Source organism: Ptiloglossa arizonensis, chromosome 14 (genome assembly GCF_051014685.1).
Source record: "Ptiloglossa arizonensis isolate GNS036 chromosome 14, iyPtiAriz1_principal, whole genome shotgun sequence".
Classification (NCBI taxonomy): domain Eukaryota; kingdom Metazoa; phylum Arthropoda; class Insecta; order Hymenoptera; family Colletidae; genus Ptiloglossa; species Ptiloglossa arizonensis.
Window position 1 is genome coordinate 3189312 of NC_135061.1, and position 21568 is coordinate 3210879.

Consider the following 21568-nt stretch of genomic DNA (forward strand, 5'->3'; position numbering starts at 1 on the left):
GTGTCAAATATTAATACCATCACTTTAACCGTCAGTTATCCGATTGACAACTGACATTATACATTTGTCTTTAGTCAACTGTACCTGTATAAAATTCCATCACTATATTCGTTCGCTGTCCCAAGTGAAAACCGTAAACAAATCCTCAATGATACACTCTACAATAAAATATTTTTTCATCCGTTACTTTTTAACGTTGCAGAATGTTGTTTGTAAAATATGGATCGGAGAAGGTTCGCAACGCGAAGTAAATAAATATTTTTAACAAAATCGATACAGACAGGCGATAGTTCCGTACATGTGAAAGTTTCCTAGAATCATGAATTATGAACATAAAGTTCAATCTGGTGAGGAATTATATATTCATTTAACGTCGTCGAATTAATTTTCTGCAAGCTTGGAAAAACGTATAATTTTTCAACTGTGTCGTGTATTGATAGAATATGATAAAAATCGTGATTTATTGAATCCCAACGAAGGAAAGACGCAGCCCTCCTTTGCGTTTTCAAATGCATGAAAAAGCTGTTGAAATGAGTGAAAAATCGGGGGGTTATGCTTCCAGGGAAGCTATGATTTATCGAGACGTGCACTGTCATGATTCACCGTCTGCTTGGTTTTACCGGCATTTCGTCATCGCGTGGAAATATCGTCGTGCATTAATCATTAAACTATCTTAACGGACAATAAAGCGTCGAGTTTTACACTTAAACACGCGTACACGAACGGAATATTAATTGTGACGTGTGCAGGGAACCGAATTTTCTCAGTGACCCGTTTTCGACGTCGACAAAAACGAAACATTGACAAATTTGTGCACAGTATACATCACAGTGATTCGGAACAACATCTACGCGATACCGAAGATTGATTACCGATATAACAGGTGGGATTTCTATAAATTTAGTTCCGCTTGTATTTGCATACCCTACTTAACGGGAAGATGATATATATTTTCTTGACACCTGTAGTGACATGTCATATTTATCATAAAATCTATTAGAAAATGTACTGCTTAGAATTTTCATAATTTTGTTACGGCAATATATCTATTTGGAACCTATCAGAAATAATTAATAATTGGATTCATTTAAGGAATAGTATACTGTATTGCATTATATCATATTACATAAACCGTTCAAACTGACTCGTGTAAAAAGTGACTATTTTTTACACTTTGCAATCGGATAAACAATGACTGACAGTATATATTGACATGCAAACTTACTGTATAGAGACATAATTGTATTCGTCCATTTTGGGATCTAGTAAAATTTCCATTATTTAAACGCATCAAGTATAATAAATGTACAAAAACACAAGGTTTATCTAAAGAATATATTAATCGTAATATAATTATAATTATTTATTATGAACGTACATATTTTATACGTATAATGAATAACGAATAACGTATAACATATAACGTGTAACATACGTGGCGGCAACTCCTATACTCGCCACTAGAGGGAAACTCGACCGCTAATCGTTTCCCGCAAGTTCCCGTACTACCTTCGATCGGTATATATACGACCGTTACCAATGTTCTAATGCCTCGGTGTGTAAGGTAGGGTTTGATAGATTACTTTATCGATGGGTTCACTAGCAAACCCGGGGAGAAACTCTCTCCTTCCCTTTTCCTTCTTTTATTACATTAGCAGTTGCCAATAACATATTACGTTATAGCGTATATAAATTATTATTATAGTATAACGTATTATATAGTATTATAATAGTATAACGAAAACGTTATATAGCGTAACGTATAACGAACGTTATATAGCATTAACGTATAACGAACGTGTTATACAGCATTAACGTATAACAAACGTTATATAGCAGCATAACGTATAACGAATGTTATATAGCATAACGTATAACGAACATGTTATATTAGCATTAACGTATAACAAACGTTATATAGCAGCATAACATATAACGAATGTTATATAGCATAACGTATAACGAACATGTTATATTAGCATTAACGTATAACGAAACGTATTATACACCATTAACGTATAACGAAACGTGTTATACAGCATTCACGTATAACAAACGTTATTATAGCATAACGTATAACGAACGTTATAATAGCATAACACGTATATAGTATTAACGTTCTTACGAGTATGAGGAAAAGGACCTTTTCCCCTCTCCCGCCTCCGCTCGCTACTAAAATTATCCAACCAACCTTTCGCCCCTATTAAATCGGATAATTGAGAGGGACTACTATAACACTACACATTCTATATATTTAATGATAGAATAAAAATAGATGACCGAATGAAAATAGTTTATAGGTACAAAAAAATTGATGCTACAAAAAAATGTTACCAAATAAAATTAATAAGTTTTTGATTGTTCAATTTCGGCTTGATTTGCTTTCCTTTCGCGTGAATCGAATGACGAATTTAATGACTATAGTCTCACAAATTCGGCGAAAGATGCAATATTTCCGTTTGAAAAAAAGTGACGACCTTGAAATTTCCTTGATACTTTCAACTACGAGAAAGCAAATTAACCGAAAAGGTATGCCTCTCGAAACGCTTTAACTTTTTCTAACAACATTTTTCGATATCGTTGATAGTTTTGAATTTTTCGGTAAACCCTCGTTAAAACGCCGCGCTTGTACCTCTGTAAAACGTAACGAATCATCCCCCATCACCATATCCTACTACTCGAATGGTCAATAACTGTGGATCTCAAAACCGACTGTTGGAACTACCAATGAAGACTACAAATTTTTATATTTCTCGTTGTATCTTCGTGTAGGTATTATCAATAGTTCGGTGAGGTTGTCGTGTCAAAGATAAGTTCAGACCTTCTTCGCAATATTTTGAATTATACGCAAAAAAAAAAAATAGAAAGTTGTTCAGAAAGCATTCGTGCAAAGATTTTCCGAAAAAATAATCCGAAATACGATCGCGTTCCTTTTCATTGAGAGAATCTTGTCGATCCATCGATAATTCTTTTACGAAGGTGGAATGAAAAATAGAAAAAAATTTTTAGGTTGCGTCACTCGCTATCGTGGCGATACGCGCGCGGCATCGCTTTGAAGCCCGGTAACCAAGCGCCTGTAATACGAGACACGCTAGCTGTTGCGCTCATTCTTCTTGTATCTCGTTCTCCATCCTTGTCGAACAGTTTGCACGTGACTGGGTCTCGGCCCGCGATACGAGAACTCGGTTCCAAGAACAAATTCGCTACCACGACTACTTAAAGCGTTCCGTGCGTAGCCAAAGTGTACGTTTTAACGAGGGAGTTGCTGCACACGCTCAGACCCAACGTTCTCGTTGTCCTCTGTTTGCCTCCAAAGACAATTTACGGATGACTCGTGACGTTCGATCGATGTTTGAACACGAACGAGGAATATAATTCCTCTTTTCCCTATACTTACGAACTGATTGTTACAGTGTTCTATGGACGAAGAATATACGAAGCTGAATACGAGGAATTAGAGTCGGTCGAAGAGAAGGAATCTGAGCAGTACGACTCGCAGAAATCACGGTTCTGGGTTCGGTGTGCAGTTCAAGTGCAATCAAAGATGCAAATAAATGCTCGCTTTAAATACCGAGTAATCGGAGGGAAAAGTATTCATTGTTTGCACGGTTGCGATATTTTTCAAACGATTACGGAACACGATGGTCGCGGAGAAAATTACACGTTTACGCGACCTCGTGATGACATGTGCAGAGTCACTCGGTTGAAGGAAAGAAGAACCCTGTGCTGGCTTTTCAGAAAGGAATATTTTTTACTCGCGGAGATAAAAAAAGAGACTAATGAGCTCGTAAAGTATAACCGAGAAAAATTCTTTTATAATTATTCCAAGCGTTGGAATGCGTCTGGCGGATGAAATTTTAAATTTTTTTTGGAAGAAGCGTACCTGACTTTCAGAAGAAAGGAATCTTTTTGGGGGCAACCTGTAGTCTTTGTTCGTGACTTTCGTAAAAGGTGGGAAACGTACAACAGTGCCACGATTTCCGATCACACTTTTCGAATTCGTGCTAGAACTATCAGAGGTCAATTTGACTTTTTGAAAACTACTTTTTAAAATTACTCAATTATCAATGGTATCTTTGCCTACAATATTCATGGACAATTATCGAAATGGACAACCAACGATACTCATAAATTAATTTACCCTTTCCCTGTCCAACATCGACAGTGCCACACTTTTCAGATTTGCTCTAGAACTATCAAAGTGGTCAATTTGACCTTTTGAAAACTACTTTTTAAAATTACTCAATTATCAATGGTGTCTTTGCCTACAATATTCATAGACAATTACCAAAATAGATAACCAACGGTACTCGTAAATTAATTTGCCCTTTCCCCCGTCCAATATCGACAGTACCACGATTTTCGATCACACTTTTCAGATTCGCTCTAGAACTGTCAAAGTGGTCAATTTCACTTTCTGAAAACTACTTTTTAAAATTACTCAATTATCAATGGTATCTTTGCCTACAATATTCATGGGCAATTACCAAAATAGACAACCAACGATACTCGTAAATTAATTTGCCCTTTCACCCTCCAACATCGACAGTACCACGATTTTCGATCACACTTTTCAAATTCGCTCTAGAACTATCAAAGTGGTCAATTTGACTCTTTAAAATTACTCAATCATCAATGTTGTCTTTGCCTCCAATATTCATAGACAATTACCAAAATAGTCAACCAACAACACTCCTAAACTAATTTCCCTTTCCCCGTCCACCATCGACGATACGTATAACAAATACAACAGTAACACATTCCTAACGTAAAAGAAAACCATCGCTTCAAACACATCGATCATTCCCTCGAATTTCGACCCATGACTTTGGAAACTCCCGAAACACTTTCAGTCTCAACAGCATCGGTAAACGATCGACTCTCCCTGTCAGTTTCCCATTCCGTCGTATATTTTCCTCCACGGTTGGTGTTCTTCTCCCAGTGAACTTTCGCTCTCGAAATTAGTGGTCCACGCGGTAAAACGAATCGACGCGGTGAACGGTTATCGCAGTGAACAGTGTCGGTGCGATTGCTGGACACCACGGTGTTCCCATCATCGATCTTCCCGGCAAAAGGACACGGCTTCGACCAAACGAGTCGCGTTGTTTTTCGAAAAACAAGTCTCTCGCAAAGCCGCGTTTCTCTCGCCAGGGCGACGCATGCGTTTTTCCACGCGGCGCTTTTACCCATCGCGGAACAATCTTGGCCCTGAATCGAGCAGTCTTCAACGAACGACTCGTTGCTCGTTCGCACTGCGATCACGCGTCCATCGTGCACGTACATCCGTGATTTTCCTACCATTATCGACGCTTCGAACCGATCGAACGCGCGTGGACGATCTTTTCCAGTTCCATAAAAAAAAAGAAAAAAAGAACACTCACCCAGAGAAATATTCCATTTAACCGTGTTTTCCATTCCCAAGTAAATTTCATTTCGAAATTTGTTTTTCGTCCGAAAGGAATCGTTCGTAAACACAGTGACGAAAATAGACCACGTTTTCGATATCGAAAACTCGGTGATCGGAGTACTCGGAACAGCTTTGGAGAGAATCGAATGGTTCTTATTGTTAGTTGAGGAAAAGTGCCACTTGTGGAGACGATTCTTCTTTCACCGATGAGAGTTTTCCGAAGAAACTACGGACCATGATACCGGGGAACGAACGTGACCGAAGGAATGCATCGTCATTGGAACGAAATACGAAATTGCAACGAGTCCTCGGTGAATGAAATTAATGAGTCGGCAGTTCGTGTGCGAACGCACGTGGTCAGTGGAATTCATTTGATGAGAAGCCCATTTAACGGCGCTGTTAGCCAGATGAACGATCTTCAAATTGTAGTTCCTTTTAACGAGGTTCGTGTTACGAATAAATAACGTTCTCCGGGGGGTATGCTTCTGCTTTTCTTCTTTTTTTTTCTTCTTTTTTTTTCGTCCTAGTGGCAACAAACTCGTAACAAACGTTGACATTGGAGTTGCGAGGAAAAATCATTCCGTGGAGAATTTCACCGCGAAGAGATACGTAAAGAAATAAATCGTTGAAGAGACGCGAATTGATTCGAACATTTGTGATTTTTTTCCGTACGAACATTTATAAATTCGTTAGAGTGTTACTCGAGAAACGTGGGAGAAAATTTTCGTGAAAGATTGTGAGCGATCGAAGGTTCAAATTTGGTTTTAAATTGAACTCGATTTCTCACCGATCGTTCGATAGCTTATTCAGAAGGAAACTAATCTCTGTCAAGTTTTGATAACTCGTCACGGATTATTAATCATTTTGAAAAATTCAAAGGATTTCGGGGTTACAGAGGTACGTACCAGGGAACCTTTTCAGGTATTTTGATTGAAAATACATGTTGTGGAATTCAAAAATAAAAAATACTGAAAAATGACTGTCTTGTATTAAAGCAGTCGAGAAACTATTTAACTGTTCGGAAATTCATTTCGTTTTCTTTTTTTTTTTTTTGGTGAAAGTGAAACACGAGTTTTTTAGGGTATGTAAATATTTTATTAAATTAGATGTTCTGTATTTTGGAAAACGAAATTACTTTTCGAACAACCCGATACAATTATACGTTTACATTTTTCATTTTTGTATACCGTGCTGGAAGAAATGAAAAATTGATTTCTTCCTCGCTTTTTGCGGATTAAACTGACCAATATGTTACACTTTGATGCAATATTTATCAAGTTAGTTTTTCATTGCGGTCTTCGATGTACGTATTTTCGCGGGAAAATAGCACGGTAATTAAAGAGATTAAATAAACACACCGATGAAAACTATATCGAGCGCGTTACATTCAAAAAAATGTACAATATCATCAACAGCGAGAAAGTTTCCAACTGCTAAACAACTACGAACTTTTTGAACAGAGGTTCGAGCTGTCCTTAGTCTCGTTCTTCTTCTTTTTTTTTTTGCATTCATTATATGTTTTTTCCTAACCACGCAACAACGATCAATAATCGCGGAGAAATGTTTTAACAATATTCGAAAAATATTTCTCCTCGAATCTAGAGAGAGATACATTTTTTTTTAACTACGATCCACCAGAGTAAAAAATCTGAAAAGAATTGAGGACAATTTTAACAAGAATACACATTTACTATAAAAGTATGATTGTACTTCAGTAGTATCAGGATTTTTGGGGACTCTTTAGTTTTTACTAGATGGATTTTTATAATAATTAAAGTTTCTTAATATACGATATATTTCTTTCAAAAGTTTTCGTGTAAGATGATAGAAAAAAGTGGGCAAAAATATTATTTCTTGCCCTCCATTATCTCCTGTGTTTAGACACAGAGTTAAAACTTAACACAGATTATTTTTTTTGATAATTTATCGAATACACCATCGCAAATCGAATTCAATTTAGAACCACATTTGAGCTTTTATTCGACTATGCACTTTTCAAACGTTTCTTTTTAAAAATGTATTAGGTTGCTCGGAAAGTCGTTTCGTTTTTTTTTTTTTGGTGAAAATGAAACACGATTTTTTTCGAGTGTGTAAATATTTCAGTAAATTATATATTCTCCATTTTGGAAAACGAAATCACTTTCCAAACAACCCAATAATTCAATGTGGTCTACGTTTTAGAAAATATTTAGAAATATCCCAATTTTTCTTTCATTTTTATTTACATCAACGTCTCTAGGAAACTGACAAAATTTTACTCGAAAATGTACAATTTTACTTGAAAACTACAATTTATTCGTTGTTCAAAATTTCTATTAGATACAAATTTTGTTCGTCACTGATCTCTAATAGTTCAATTTCCCACAAGAAATATTCTTTGATTTTCGTTCGATCATTTCGTTTATGTCATGATAAATTTAACACTTGAGAGTTATTGAGTTTATTTATTGAGTTTCATATATTTTGGAACATATTGTACAACAATTTTACCTTTTGTTTTACGTTTTCCTATATTTCATGCCTGTATGCAACTACCTAAAATGTCTACTGTCACCTAACTTGTAATAATATAGAAAAATTGAAATAAAAATACAGAATTTACGTTGCATGGATAAAACCAAGCAATAAATTCATCAGTACAAGAAAAAGATTACTTTAATCCATTAAATCGTGGAGTAGCGATATTAACAGGCAAATGTAACCTTCTTTGGTAAATATGACCTCGTTTCTTTTTAAAACAAATTTTTATTTCCACTTTCGCCGATACCAAGTGGAAGAGTTTATATTGACCGGTGAAATACCATAAAGAACACGAAGACGTCCATCTTCGGAGATTCAATTGAAACTTTAGAAACAATTACGATAAAACTAGCTGCAAGAAGGTCAGAGTAAGAAGGAAGGCTGGATAGGATCGACCATGTTTCTTCCACAGATCAGAGAAACTATCGATGAAAATACGAAGATCAGTTAATCGTGAATGTGTAAACGATTAATTATTTAAAGGGTCTACCTAGTACAAAACCCTAAAAATTGAACGATATTTGTGACTTCTTTTTAACGAAACATGGAGTATATCAATTTCCGACTTTGTGTATACACTTATGTGTATTCCATGAAACTTTTTTCCAAATATAAAAACTCGTTTTTATCGAAGGAAAATTTCCATGTTTATCCACGTTTGGCACGATGATTCTCGTTCTGGTCAACCTCGACACAAAAATCAAAGAGATTCGTATTCCCCGTAACTGTCACTGTAGTCTGAACCGAACAAATTTAATTCGGTCTATAGAGAGATATTTACTTAATATGTGCGTCAAATGTCAAATCTACCGGTATATCGATTTCTGACTTGTGTTTCGAAAAATATCATTTCAAGAAAAACAGCTTCAAAGTGTGAGAATACATAGTATTCAAAGTACTGTCAATCTTTCAAATTTCAGTGTAATGTTATCAGTATTATATTTTCAATATTCGATGCTTTAAAAGTATAAACAAAAAAGGAATCAAATTATTTTTATCTTCCAAAAATCGTCTAAATTGAACAAATTCGAATTCGGATAAAATCGAGTTTTAAAAAGTATATATAGGGTGTCCCAATCATAACCGGTCGATTTTATGTTTGAATAAATCTAAACGATTTAAGTAATCTCGATATTATTTTTTTTGTCAATTAACATCCGATTTTTGATCCTGATTTTTCGTAATATATCTGAATAATTTACACGCGTTCTTTCACCATATACTTTTCCATGATTAATTCCCCATCTGTCTAGACGAAGTACGTTAAGTCTCAGGTACATCGGTTCGAAGTGTTAAAAATGGCGCGAAATTCAAATCGACCGTTGACGTTCGGGACACCCTGTATCAGAAATACCATCTCGCTTAAACCCACTTGCAATCTTTATCTAGTTTCTTGAGCCAAAGGAAATACGAGCTACAGAATTCTTTTGTATTTTATCAGAAATATCCTCTTACCCATAATCACACATCATGTTTCTCCAATTTTTCAAATCGTAGAAAAATCACGACACCCTGTAGCGTCGAAAGCCCTGTCCCATTCTCAATCTTTCAAATATCCCCACAATCTAACCAACTCCTATTATATTTCCAATACTCTGCGTTTAAAAAAAAATCTAAACGGACAAAAATCAAAGTATTCTTATCTCGAAACTAGACAGACCCTTTATTCTATCAGAAACATCCTCTTACCCATAATCACACATTATGTTTCTCCAATTTTTCAAATCGTGGAAAAATCCCAACACCCTGCAACGTCGAAAGCATTCTCAATCTTTCAAATCTCCCCACAATCTAACCAACTCCTATTATATTTCCAATACTCTGCGTTTAAAAAAAAATCTAAACGAACAAAAATCGAAGTATTTTTATCTCGAAACTAGACTGACCCTACATTCTATCATAAACATCCTCTTACCAACTATGTTTCTCCAATTTTTCAAATCGTGGAAAAATCCCAACACCCTGTAGCGTCGAAAGCCCTGTCGCATTCTCAATCTTTCAAATCTAACCAACTCCTATTATATTTCCAATACTCTGCGTTTAAAAAAAAGTCTAAACGAACAAAAATCAAAGTATTTTTATCTGGAAACTAGAAAGACCCTTTATTCTATCAAAAACATCCTCTTACCCACTATGTTTCTCCAATTTTTCAAATCTTGGAAAAGTCCCGACACCTATAACATCGAAAGCCCTGTCACATTCTCAATCTTTCAAATCTCCCTACAATCTAACCAACTCCTATTATATTTCCAATACTCTGCGTTTAAAAAAAAGTCTAAGCAAACAAAAATCAAAGTATTTTTATCTCGAAACTAGACAGACCCTTTAAATCGGGTGTAACGGTGTCCCGATACTCCAAGAGCAGCCCGGTGTGTGCCTAAGGTTTCACAACCGGTAGCTCTGCTCAAGTTCCGCTTAACCGACACGCGAACGCACAAAAGGACGCTCGGTTTCGCTTAATCGAACCAACTCAGGACGCTGGAATCGCCAGCGTAGCGGGGAAGCGTTCAGATCTCGCGCGGATCGATCTCGGATCAGTGAAGCACGTAGTTGAAAAGAGGGTTATCGGCCGGGTAAAAAGTCCGATGATCAGAGGATCGGTGAAACGCGATGGTGGGGTTGGCAAGGTACGATGGTCGCAACCAGTTATGGTGGCGAACAACGGCGGATGGTGGGGTTGAAAGGTGGCGCAGTCATTTATGGTTGCCGGTTCATACGACGGTTCAGTGTCTGTCCGCCCGACAACGGCAAAAACCTCAGCAGCCGAACGTACGATGAGACACCAGTCAACGATTGCGATCGGAATCGAGACATGGAGGATCAGACTCGACGAACAACAACAGCTACAATTCGATTAATGAAGGACTCTGTTCATGGTCTAACGATGACAATCTTCTAACGTGGACTCGTTGTTTGAGACAGACACCAAGTGCTAGTGGAACAGTTTGGACGACCAACAGGAAGAATTCGAAGTAATGAAGGACACTATTTACGATCTAACCATGACAATCTTCGAACGTGGACTCGTTGTTGTTTGAGAGAGACACCAAGTGCCAGTGGAACAGTTTCGACGACAAACAGGAAGATTTCGGAGTAATGAAGGACACTATTTACGATCTAACGATGACAAGCTTCTAATGTGGACTTGTTGTTGTTTGAGAGAGACACCAAGTGCCCATGGAACAATTTCGACGACCAACAAGTAAGAATTCGAATTAATGAAGGACACTATTTACGATTTAACGATGACAAACTTGTAAGTGGACTTGTCATTGTTTGAGAGAGACACCAAGTGCCAGTGGAACAATTTCGACGACCAACAAGGAAGAATTCGAATTAATAAAGGACACTGTTCACGATCTAACGATGACAAACTTCTAACGTAGACTTGTCATTGTTTGAGAGAAGACCCCAAGTGCCCGTGGAACAGTTCTCGACGTGCAACTCGTCCTCGTAGATAGTTGTTTATTTGTTGCATCGATCGATTGTCCGATGGATTCGAAAGTGGCGAAGTATGCGTTCGTCGTTGAAACACAGATTCGTAATTAGTTCAATTCGTCCACGAACGTGAAAGGATCCTTACGAAGATCGACGTCTCGAAATGATGTAAGAGGCGTCGTTCGGGGCTGGAATCTCCGTATCGAAGATGAGCTCGTTGAAGAGGTCGGCGAATCAGTCGACAAGGGAGGCCACATCTGGCAGAAGACATGCTCTCGCTGGTATCAATTCGAAGAGCATGAGAAACGTTCTTCATGCCACCACCGCCCCCGGTTCACCGCTACGACACAGATCCAAGTACGAGCTGAGAAGCATCAGCTTGGAAGGCACCAAAGTTCTACCATGGACAGCACGGTGAGTCCAAATTCTCTCTTATCTGTCCCTTTGGTAGTTAATAGTCCACCAAGAGACTCAAATTCTTTTGAGTGTCTCTGTTTGCACACAGTCGACCAAAGTGGACAACACAATGAGTCCAAATTCCATTTTAACTGACCTTTGGTACTTAAGAGTCCACTAGGAGCCTCCAATCCTTCAAGTCTCTCTGTTTGCACACAGTGTAACACAGTGAGCCCAAATTCTGTCTTACCTGTCCTTTGGTAATAGTCCACCAGGAATCTCCAATCCTTTGAGTCTCTCTGTTTGCACACAGTGTAACACAGTAAGCCCAAATTCTGTCTTACCTGTCCTTTGATAGTTAATAGTCCACTAGAAGTCTCCAATTTCTTCGAGTATCTCTGTTTGCGTACAGTTGACCAAAATGGACAACACAGAGAGTCCAAATTCCATCTTACCTGACCTTTGGTAGTTAATAAACCACCAAGTCCTTTGGTAGTTAATAAGCCACCAAGTCCTTTGGTAGTTAATAAGCCACCAAGTCCTTTGGTAGTTAATAGTTCACCAAGTCCTTTGGTAGTTAATAGTCCACCAAGTCCTTTGGTAGTTAATAAGCCACCAAGTCCTTTGGTAGTTAATAGTCCACCAAGTCCTTTGGTAGTTAATAAGCCACCAAGTCCTTTGGTAGTTAATAGTCTATCAAGTCCTCTGATAGTTAATAGTCCACTAAGTCCTTTGGTAGTTAATAGTCCATCAAGTCCTTCGATAGTTAATAGTCCACTAAAAACTTGAAACTAAACTATCGTCGATCTATATTAAATTAAAATCACTTCGTTCACTCGATTCGAATTTTCTTCTAACGGTTTGAGTCACCTTTATACTACAACAGCTATTTCGTCTAAAACCGAAAACCCTTGGGTAGCTAATAACGATTGTAATTTGTTGTTACGATGGAACATACACTAAACGGTCACTTACAACGGGGACGCAGGTCAATTACCGTAAGTTTAATCGTGTTATGTCTGGCTATAAAAGCTAACAATAAATCGGGTGGTCTTATATTTTTGGCCAGTAGTGTATTTTTACGCGACATTTATAGCCTATTTAACGACGAGTCGGAACACGTGTGGGTGTTCGAAATAATTTATATTCCCCCGGTTATTGTGTCTCCAATCTTTCATTCGGTCACTAATAAGACTAGATAAGTATAGCTTTGTAGCTTTGTATATTATCTTATAACGCGAATCAATTATGTTCGCAATTTATCAAAACTCTCTGCACCAATTTATGATACTCTACCCCTTTGTGCGCATCGGTATGTTTTATTGCGAACATTATGAAATTGCAAGAAACAAATTTCTTTAAATTATAATATTCGTTTCACGACTCTTTCGTTATTGTGCTGAAAAATTTCGAACGATATAAACTATCCGAAACTGATATGTATAGAAAATTATACGATGAGGTTAAACAAAATGGAATATATATATATATATATATATATATATATATATATATATATATATATATATATTACTGTGTACAATTTAACTTGAAAAAATAATATAGTTTTTGTTCTGACATATATACAATATATATTATGTATTTAAATATAACATTACAACACTGTTTACAATATAAACGCTTTTTACTATATAAAAAGCAACCCTGTTGTTGCCAAAGTAGATTAATATATCAAATAAGAATAGTTCGATAAATGGAGAAATATGATTAGGTTAATGGAGGGAAGATCAAATTTACGTTCGATACGGTATTTTACTACTTCCTTTAAAATTAAGTAAGATCGAGACACGAGTGCTTGTCGATGGTGAACACTACATTAATATGTTTCACGGACATGTGTTTATAGTAGTATAGTTTCAAGTTCGCATTGTCAACTGAGTACTTGAGAATCGATGCAAGTACTCGACTTTGATAAAGCCGTGATTGCATTAAGATCGTGAAATCGTAAACCACGTGAGCAGATCTAAAGTCGAACGTTTGCAATTTCCGTGATTGCTTCTCCGCAACAGGTAAAACTTTGGCTGACGTTAATCCCGAATAGGTAGTTTGTAACTCGCACCCACGTTTTGTAATAAAAGGTGAAGTTTTCCGGAACTTGGAATCGTAATCAACTGTAACCGTTTCGGTGCAATCAATGTCGGCATACGACGAGTTAACAAAATCACCGATACGACAGCTTAATTGCCAATATTAATCGAGAAGTGCAATCTTTGAAATATAGGATGGCAATTTATAACCGTCCAGAAGCCTTCGTTCGTACGAAATCTCTGCATACATGAATGCATCGATAGTTATCGAAGAAAGTCGATAAGAGAAATCGAATTTCTTTTAATTTATATACAACCCCTCTGTTATCTACATCCCCTCTATTATCGAAATCTATGCAAAAACGTGACAATTCGAATAATTTACGTTTACTATTCGTTCGAGTCTCTGACGCGAATTGTTTCGTGTTTCACGGAAAAATAATACGTATAAATAATACGGATAAATATATTTCTGATTTTCGATTGAATTGCAAACATTTTTTTACATAATGGATTGCCCAGAATCGCCTTCCTTTTGTCCTCGAGACCATTCCAATACCTTTTCCAATGCCTCGAACATTTTTAATAACGACACACTCGATACTCGAGATTGTAGTTTCTTCTATTACTCGTTTCTCGAATTGTCCTGGTATTATTGTTTTTGAATCAACTGTACACCTTTATGAATTTTGTAGAAAATTGTTTCGATTGGAATTCATTTTCTTACGTAAAAACGTTTTCGTGAAAAAGAGACTATTCTACAAATTCATAGAATACTCTATAAATGCATTTCTGTTAGGACAATAGAGCATTGAGATGGTAGAGCATTCCCTAATATAACCTAAGTTAGGTTAATAATAACACTGTAGCTGTACCGTGCCTTTGCACCGTAAATGTATATATATTTGCCTCTTTATCTGCATGTCATACATCATTTAATCCTATATTAATCCGATATTTCATTAAAGATCAACTACTAATGTTTATCGGTGACATTTATTACTTTTATTATTATTATTATGATAATGAGGTATATAATAATTATGGTATATAATAATTAAAGTATATATAATTATATAATAACTATGGTATATAATAATTAAAGTATATATAATTATATAATAACTATGGTATATAATAATTAAAGTATATATAATTATATAATAACTATGGTATATAATAATTAAAGTATAATATATATAATTATATAATAATTATGATAATAGGTGTTCTGATACAATATGAAACTACTCCCAGATTAATTAACAAATCGTACCAAATACAAAAAGTAAAATAAATTATTAACTTCGACAAAAAATGTTCACAGTACTCTAACATTTCGAAAATAAATACAAAAATCTCTCTTTTATGGAGAAATAGAATACTCGACACGTGGATGCCGCAATTAAAAATACTTTTGAATAATAGAGCATTGCCTAACATAATCTAACAATAAGTAGATTAAATTAATAAGACCGTTGTAGCCGTAGCGCGCTTCTACGTCGTAATCGTACATTTATCTCTACAATCTGCATGTCGTATTTCGTTCAATCTGTTAACTAGTATTATTTATAGACGACTCTGGCACGATAATAATCCACTATTATCATTATTAGGATAATCGAGGTATCTGGAATACGGTATTATTTTCGGATCGATCGATGAATTATACAAAGTAGAAACGGCGAAGTAAATAATTCACTTTGATGAAAAATTTGTACGGTACGAGAATAGTTTAAAAGGGATACGAGTGTCTCTTACCTGTAGGAAAGTAGGGCATATCGCACTATGGATGCACGCAATGAGACACGTGCTCGTCAGAACAAGTGCAGAATCACGTACAAATATATCGAAAAGATCGGTTAGGCATTCGTTCATTGTTCCATTCTTTAGACGAAATAAAATATACAAGTTTCAAAATTTTATATGAAATTTTTCCACGATATCCTTCATCGTAAACAATAATAAAAATCGAATACAATAAGTGCATTTCTCTCAAAGATTTCAAATATTCTGAAGAGAAAATTAATTCTCCAGTTTAGAATCTTTCGCAATATACGAAGCAGAATCGTTTTCTCACATTTCGGGAATTTTTGTGCATTTTTGAAAAGAATGGACACTGTTGGATTTTCTAACAATTTTACCATTTGTTATGGACTTTATTGTCTTCCATGATACGATCAATAGGTATGGTAAAAATCTTGTTGGTTTCTAAGTTATTAGAAATAAATCCCAATTATACACCATTTTGTAGGCACTATAGTGACGCGTTGTAATAGTACAAAATGGCGCCTCGTCGTTACTGCACACTCTAACCTATCGCGACCGTTTGGTGTATTTACTTTTCCCGAGTCATCGATCTCTCGCTCTCCGATCCCCGAAATTCGTCAGATCGTGGAATCCTATCGAACGATGTTTAACAAATATCGAACGTAACAGTGGGGGTAAAAGCTAACGCGATACCGTGCACTCCGCCGCGATAAACTTTCCCGGTTCGCAGTAAAAAAAGAAGAAGGAAAAAAAAAAAAATCTGCCAGTGTCACGTACACCCATCGGTTCGCGAGTAATCCGTCCAGCAATAACAGCGAACTCGTCGCTTTCTATTTTAATAGGAAATCGAGCGTCTCCCGTGGCTATCTGGGCCTATATCGATCGTCTTCCGATAATCGGTGACTGACTATTCGCGATCGAGCGGACGCATAAGGCTTCATTGGCTGCCGGCGTTAGCGACGACGTATCGGATTTTGACGCTCGCCTCTTTATAATTAACTCTTTTGCTATCGGGCCGGCCGGAGTCTCGACCGTCGGCTCCCTTTTGTGCCGCGTAGATCAATTTCGATCATGCTCGACCAAGTAGAAGTCGACCACGGCGCATCTCGACTGTGGACAGAGAGACCGGACCGAACGGGACACGGGTTAGCAAGATGGTGGAGGGAGAGACGCGAGAGGAATAACAATGCGCCGGAATATCGTGAAAATCCAGAATCACGGGCCAAGTAGGCTCAACGAGCTTTCAGACAATCGGGAAACAACGATGTACACACGAAACGGTTGAACGAAGATCGTTGGAATATTATAAAATACCTGCACGGCAAGTGGGATCATTTTCGCGGGATGTTTTCGTTCGTGAGGTCGCGAATTCGGGAACACGTACAATAGATTTGGCAACGAGAGATCGGGTTAAGTAAATGAGAACGAACGAAGAGAAAAAAAAGGAAGCTTCCGTTGTTACTCGGAACGAATTTATTGAAATGCATCAACACATCGTAGATACAATCGCGTTTTTTCGTTGCATCGACGAGTATTCAAACCTTCATACGCGTTGCAAGAATGTTGCTTTTTACGGGAGATTATTTGTTCTCGTATCTTAATTAACTATTCTAATTTCGCAGCCAATTAGCCCGGTACCACCCGCGACGAATAATTATTGTTCGTCGCGAGTAATACCGATTACCAGATCTCACCACGTGGAGGTTGCTGCGAGAGGAGACCCAGAGAGAGATAGATGGAATCAAAGTTCCATCGATCTCCCTCGTTACGCGGTACAAACGAAATTACTAAACCATGGAGATGGAAGGAATCGATGTTCCTTCGATCTCCTGGTTTAGTTCTGCCGAGCAATTACATCGAGGAACAAAACCAGGTAAAATTGGGGAAGACGCGACGCGTACCGTGGAGTTGGTCCTACTAGGTCGGTCCCGTTTCCCCGAAGTGGGCCCGATTCGAGAGGAAATGACCGACGCCACCGAAAGGTAGGCCCCATTTCTCCACAACTCCGCGTCGTGAGACACGACTTACGAAGGATTACGATGGAGAGGGCCACCTGTGATCGGTGACTTCCACAGAGACAGAGATAGAAACTCCCTCTGTGTTCGTAGCATGTTCTCTCTGGAAGCGTGACGCACCAGGAGAAAGGGCGATCGACCGTTCGGTCCAGCTACACGGCCGGTCACTTGCTTATGCAACAAGCAGAGGTGGCCGGACTGTGAGACGAGGAAGCGAGCAAAAATAAGCTAAAGATTGGATAATTGCTCGGCAGAGCACAGATATTCGTACATGGTGGCCTTAAATCTAACTTAGGCGCTATACTTAACTAAATTAAACTAAAGATCCCACGACGGCTGCGATGAGAGAGTCCTCTTCGTTCTTCGTTCTTCGTTCTTCGTTCTTCGTTCTTCGTTCTTCGTTCTTCGTTCTTCGTTCTTCGTTCTTCATTCTTCATTCTTCTTTCTTCTTTCTTCTTTCTTCTTTCTTCGGTTTCCGATGTACCTACCTAAGAGAAATAAATTGAAAAACAACAAATATAAAATTAGTCAAGACATGATAGAAATTTTGGCACAGTAAGCATGAAGTACATGATATAAATTAGAGGCGTGCAAATTAAAGACGTAATCTAAAAATACAGAAAGGAACGATAATCAAAGTAATAAGAAACAGACGTGACAAAGGAGAAATTAAGTTGGTTAATGGATAATTATACACGCAGTAACAAAGAAAATAAATGAAGCAGTGACAAAAAATAAACATGGAAAAACAATTACGAATTAAAATCAGAGAATAAATATAGATATGTTGGAACAAATAATCTAAGTGAAATGAAGAAAAAAATTGAAAAAAAAAATTAGGGAGTGGTCGCCAGTACTGACCACTGCCTATCAGTAATCAGCACCGGTTACCAAGAGGTCATCCATGACGGTCCGCGGAAAGTCCATGTGCATCAAAGAAGAGATCCGATCACCTCGAGCGCCTCCGGTGGAATGAAATTTTCGGCAACCGTCGGGCCTATTTATACTCCTCCGAAGGTGACTTACCATTACTTCGATTGTCTTTGTTCGATCTAACTGAATATTTCAACGAATTGGTGGCTTTTAAGTCATTAGTTATACTAGAATATCGTTAATAGTTGTTGAAAGTATGGTCCGATGATAGTTATTAATAATTATGATGAATAAACATTAAGATATTGCAAAATCTGAGAAGACGAACGGTTTCTGTGAATGTTTGTTTCTGTAACGTAATTATTATTAACATTTACGCATGTTCCAAATGTTATTGTTGTAATACTCATTTATTTATGCATTATGAACGATTAAATAAACTACAGAAATTAATTTTGTCCAGGATTCGAAGTAAAAGGTGGTTTCTAATTTATCGTTTAAATAAGTAGAGTTCTAAAACGTGGGAAACAATAAAATCAGATTAAAATTAAAGTTAAATTAATGTCTCCAGTAAACAATTATTACTTTGTATATCTAGCACGACTCTACTAATACGATGTGTTTAAATAAAATGTCAGAAACCACCTTTTACTTCGAATCTTGATCAAAATTAACTTCTATACTTCATTTAATCGTTTATAATACTTAAATAAATGTGTATTGAAAGAATAACGTTCGGAACATGCGTAAATGTTAATAAAAATCGCGTTCAGAAACAAACATTCAGTAAAACTGTTCGCCTTCGCAGATTTCGTAATATCTTAATGTTTATTTATCATAATTATTAATAACCCTTGTAGGACTATGGTTTAAACAATTAGTAACAATATCCTAATGCAAATAATGGCTTAAAACATTAATTTGTTGAAATATTCGGTTAAATCGAATAAAGGCAATCAAAGTAACTCTAAGTCATCTTCTGGTGGAGTATTATAGAACCCGTGGTTGCCAAAAATTTTTTTCCACCGGGTGGAATGACCCTCTAGTGACCACTGCTGACCACTGCTGACCAATGCTGATCAGTGCTGACCAGTTCTGACCAGTGCTGACCAGTGCTGAGTAGTGCTGACCAGTGCTGACCAGTGCTGACCTCTGCTGACCAGTGCTGACCAGTTCTGACCACTGCTGACCAGTGCTGACCAGTGTTGACCAGTGCTGACCAGTGCTGACCAGTGCTGACCAGTGCTGACCAGTGCTGACCAGTACCTTTTTGAGTACTTAGACCCTCTACGGACTACCATGGGTTCCGTTTGAACCCTTGGCAACTGGTGCTGGTCTCAGATAAGCGGTGATGAGTACTTTCGAGCATTCTCCAATTCTTTTTTAATTATGTTCGTTTTATTCATTTATTTCTATTTGACTATTAACCCACATATACTGTGTTAATAGTCATTTATTCAATGTATCTATAGAAATTTCACTCGAGAGAAGAATACAAAAGGGCGTGAAAGTACACGAGAGTGCACTTTTACGAGTAAGAGTAAAATTTTCCGATTACGAGTTTTGTTTTTTATTGGAATTAATAGCGTCACATTTAAGCCAGAATCTACTAAACTTACTAATGGGTCTGATTAACAAATGCAAGATGAAACACAATGATATTGCTCTTTGTACCAACAATATTACTTATTCTTAAAAAATCACAAACACATTGTTAGCATAACAATCTCTTAATTATCCTTACCGTGTTTTGAGACCCGCATGACTATGAAGGTCAGCTCAGTTGGCCTAGTTGGCCTTCCCTCATCCCTCGTTATAATATGGTCCGTTTAGAGATTAGATAATATTTAACCCAAATATGATTTCTGCCCAGTTTCAGTGCTAAAATCATTTGAAAGCCCTATCGAACTTGAATTCGATCAGATTAGAATTAAATGAAATTCTAATGTATATAAAATAAAAATAACGTTTATTCAATGGAGCTCAAAAATAATTTACAAAAAATATTTATGTATTCCCGCTTAATATAAATAAATACACAGAAAGAATAAAAGTTGTGCAGATGACTGCATAATAAAAATAAAGGACAATTTTAATACTGCATACATTGTGAAAAGTACAGATACAGAGATTGTATTATTACAGTAAAGATGAAGATAAATAAAGTATGGTTGTATATAAATTAAATGATGTATAAAATGTAATAATAATACGTAGACAATGAAATTCGCATACGTAGATTAATAATTATAACAATTATAATATACAGGAAGAAGAAAAGGGAAAAATAATAAATAGACTTGATAAATATACAAATGAGAAATATGGATAATAATAAATTCGATGCGTGCTGTATCAAATATTGTTTATTTTTTATTACACATTCATGAAAGTGCTTTTAATGGACGTTTTGTCGCAATGTTTTTCCAATGAAAAAGCTAGAATAAATTTAACTCTTTTAGTCTCACTTTACTCATACTATTTACTAAATAATTGGAATTATGACACAAAATATTATCATATTGTTGTCTATTTTTAATTACAGACTGATTTCGCTTAATTTTATTACCGTGAGTAATTTAGCTGGCAATACGGTCCGATGAGAAGAGTTACCATAAGTATACGTAATAAAAACGTGCAAAAGCATAACATCCTTGAAATATTTGAGCGGTTACACGGATCCAAGGTAAGAAAACGGGTTTTCATTATGCGTAAGAACTTTGCAATGCAGATTATCGTACATATTTTCACGAAAATTATTGCGAAATAAATCCTCAAACATTTAAAAAATATCGAAACGTTCTCATAAACCAATTTTCATTTAACGCGTACCATACGAACAAATATTTCTCTACATTATAATTACCAATATACATAAAATATTTCTCGTAAGACAATTAAAAAACTTCCCTGTACTGTTTTCTAGAAAATTTATATTCACAGAAAAAAAAGTGTATCAAACGAATAATCAATAATGAACGAATGGTCGATTAATTTGTTCATTCTTATACATTACGTATACACACATGCACGTCCCAGTCTGGACCCTTCAAATGTAAGGGCCCGCATGATTTTTTCACAGACGCTACACTCCCTCGATT

The 21568-nt window shown here is 36.6% G+C and overlaps 1 protein-coding gene across 2 annotated transcripts in view; it reads left to right on the forward strand.

The window, feature by feature from the left end:
- Positions 1–5236: 5236 nt before the first annotated feature.
- Positions 5237–21568, forward strand: part of LOC143154242 (GTPase-activating Rap/Ran-GAP domain-like protein 3) — a 62482-nt gene continuing 46150 nt past the window's right edge. The window contains exons 1-2 of one of the 2 annotated variants that reach the window (XM_076326183.1): positions 5237–5850; positions 10244–11779. In XM_076326183.1, the coding sequence (XP_076182298.1) occupies positions 11574–11779 (206 nt within the window). In that variant the 5' untranslated portion in view covers positions 5237–5850; positions 10244–11573. Of the gene's footprint in view, positions 5851–10178; positions 11780–21568 lie in introns of those variants that run through there. The other variant, XM_076326184.1, reaches the window with a different exon arrangement.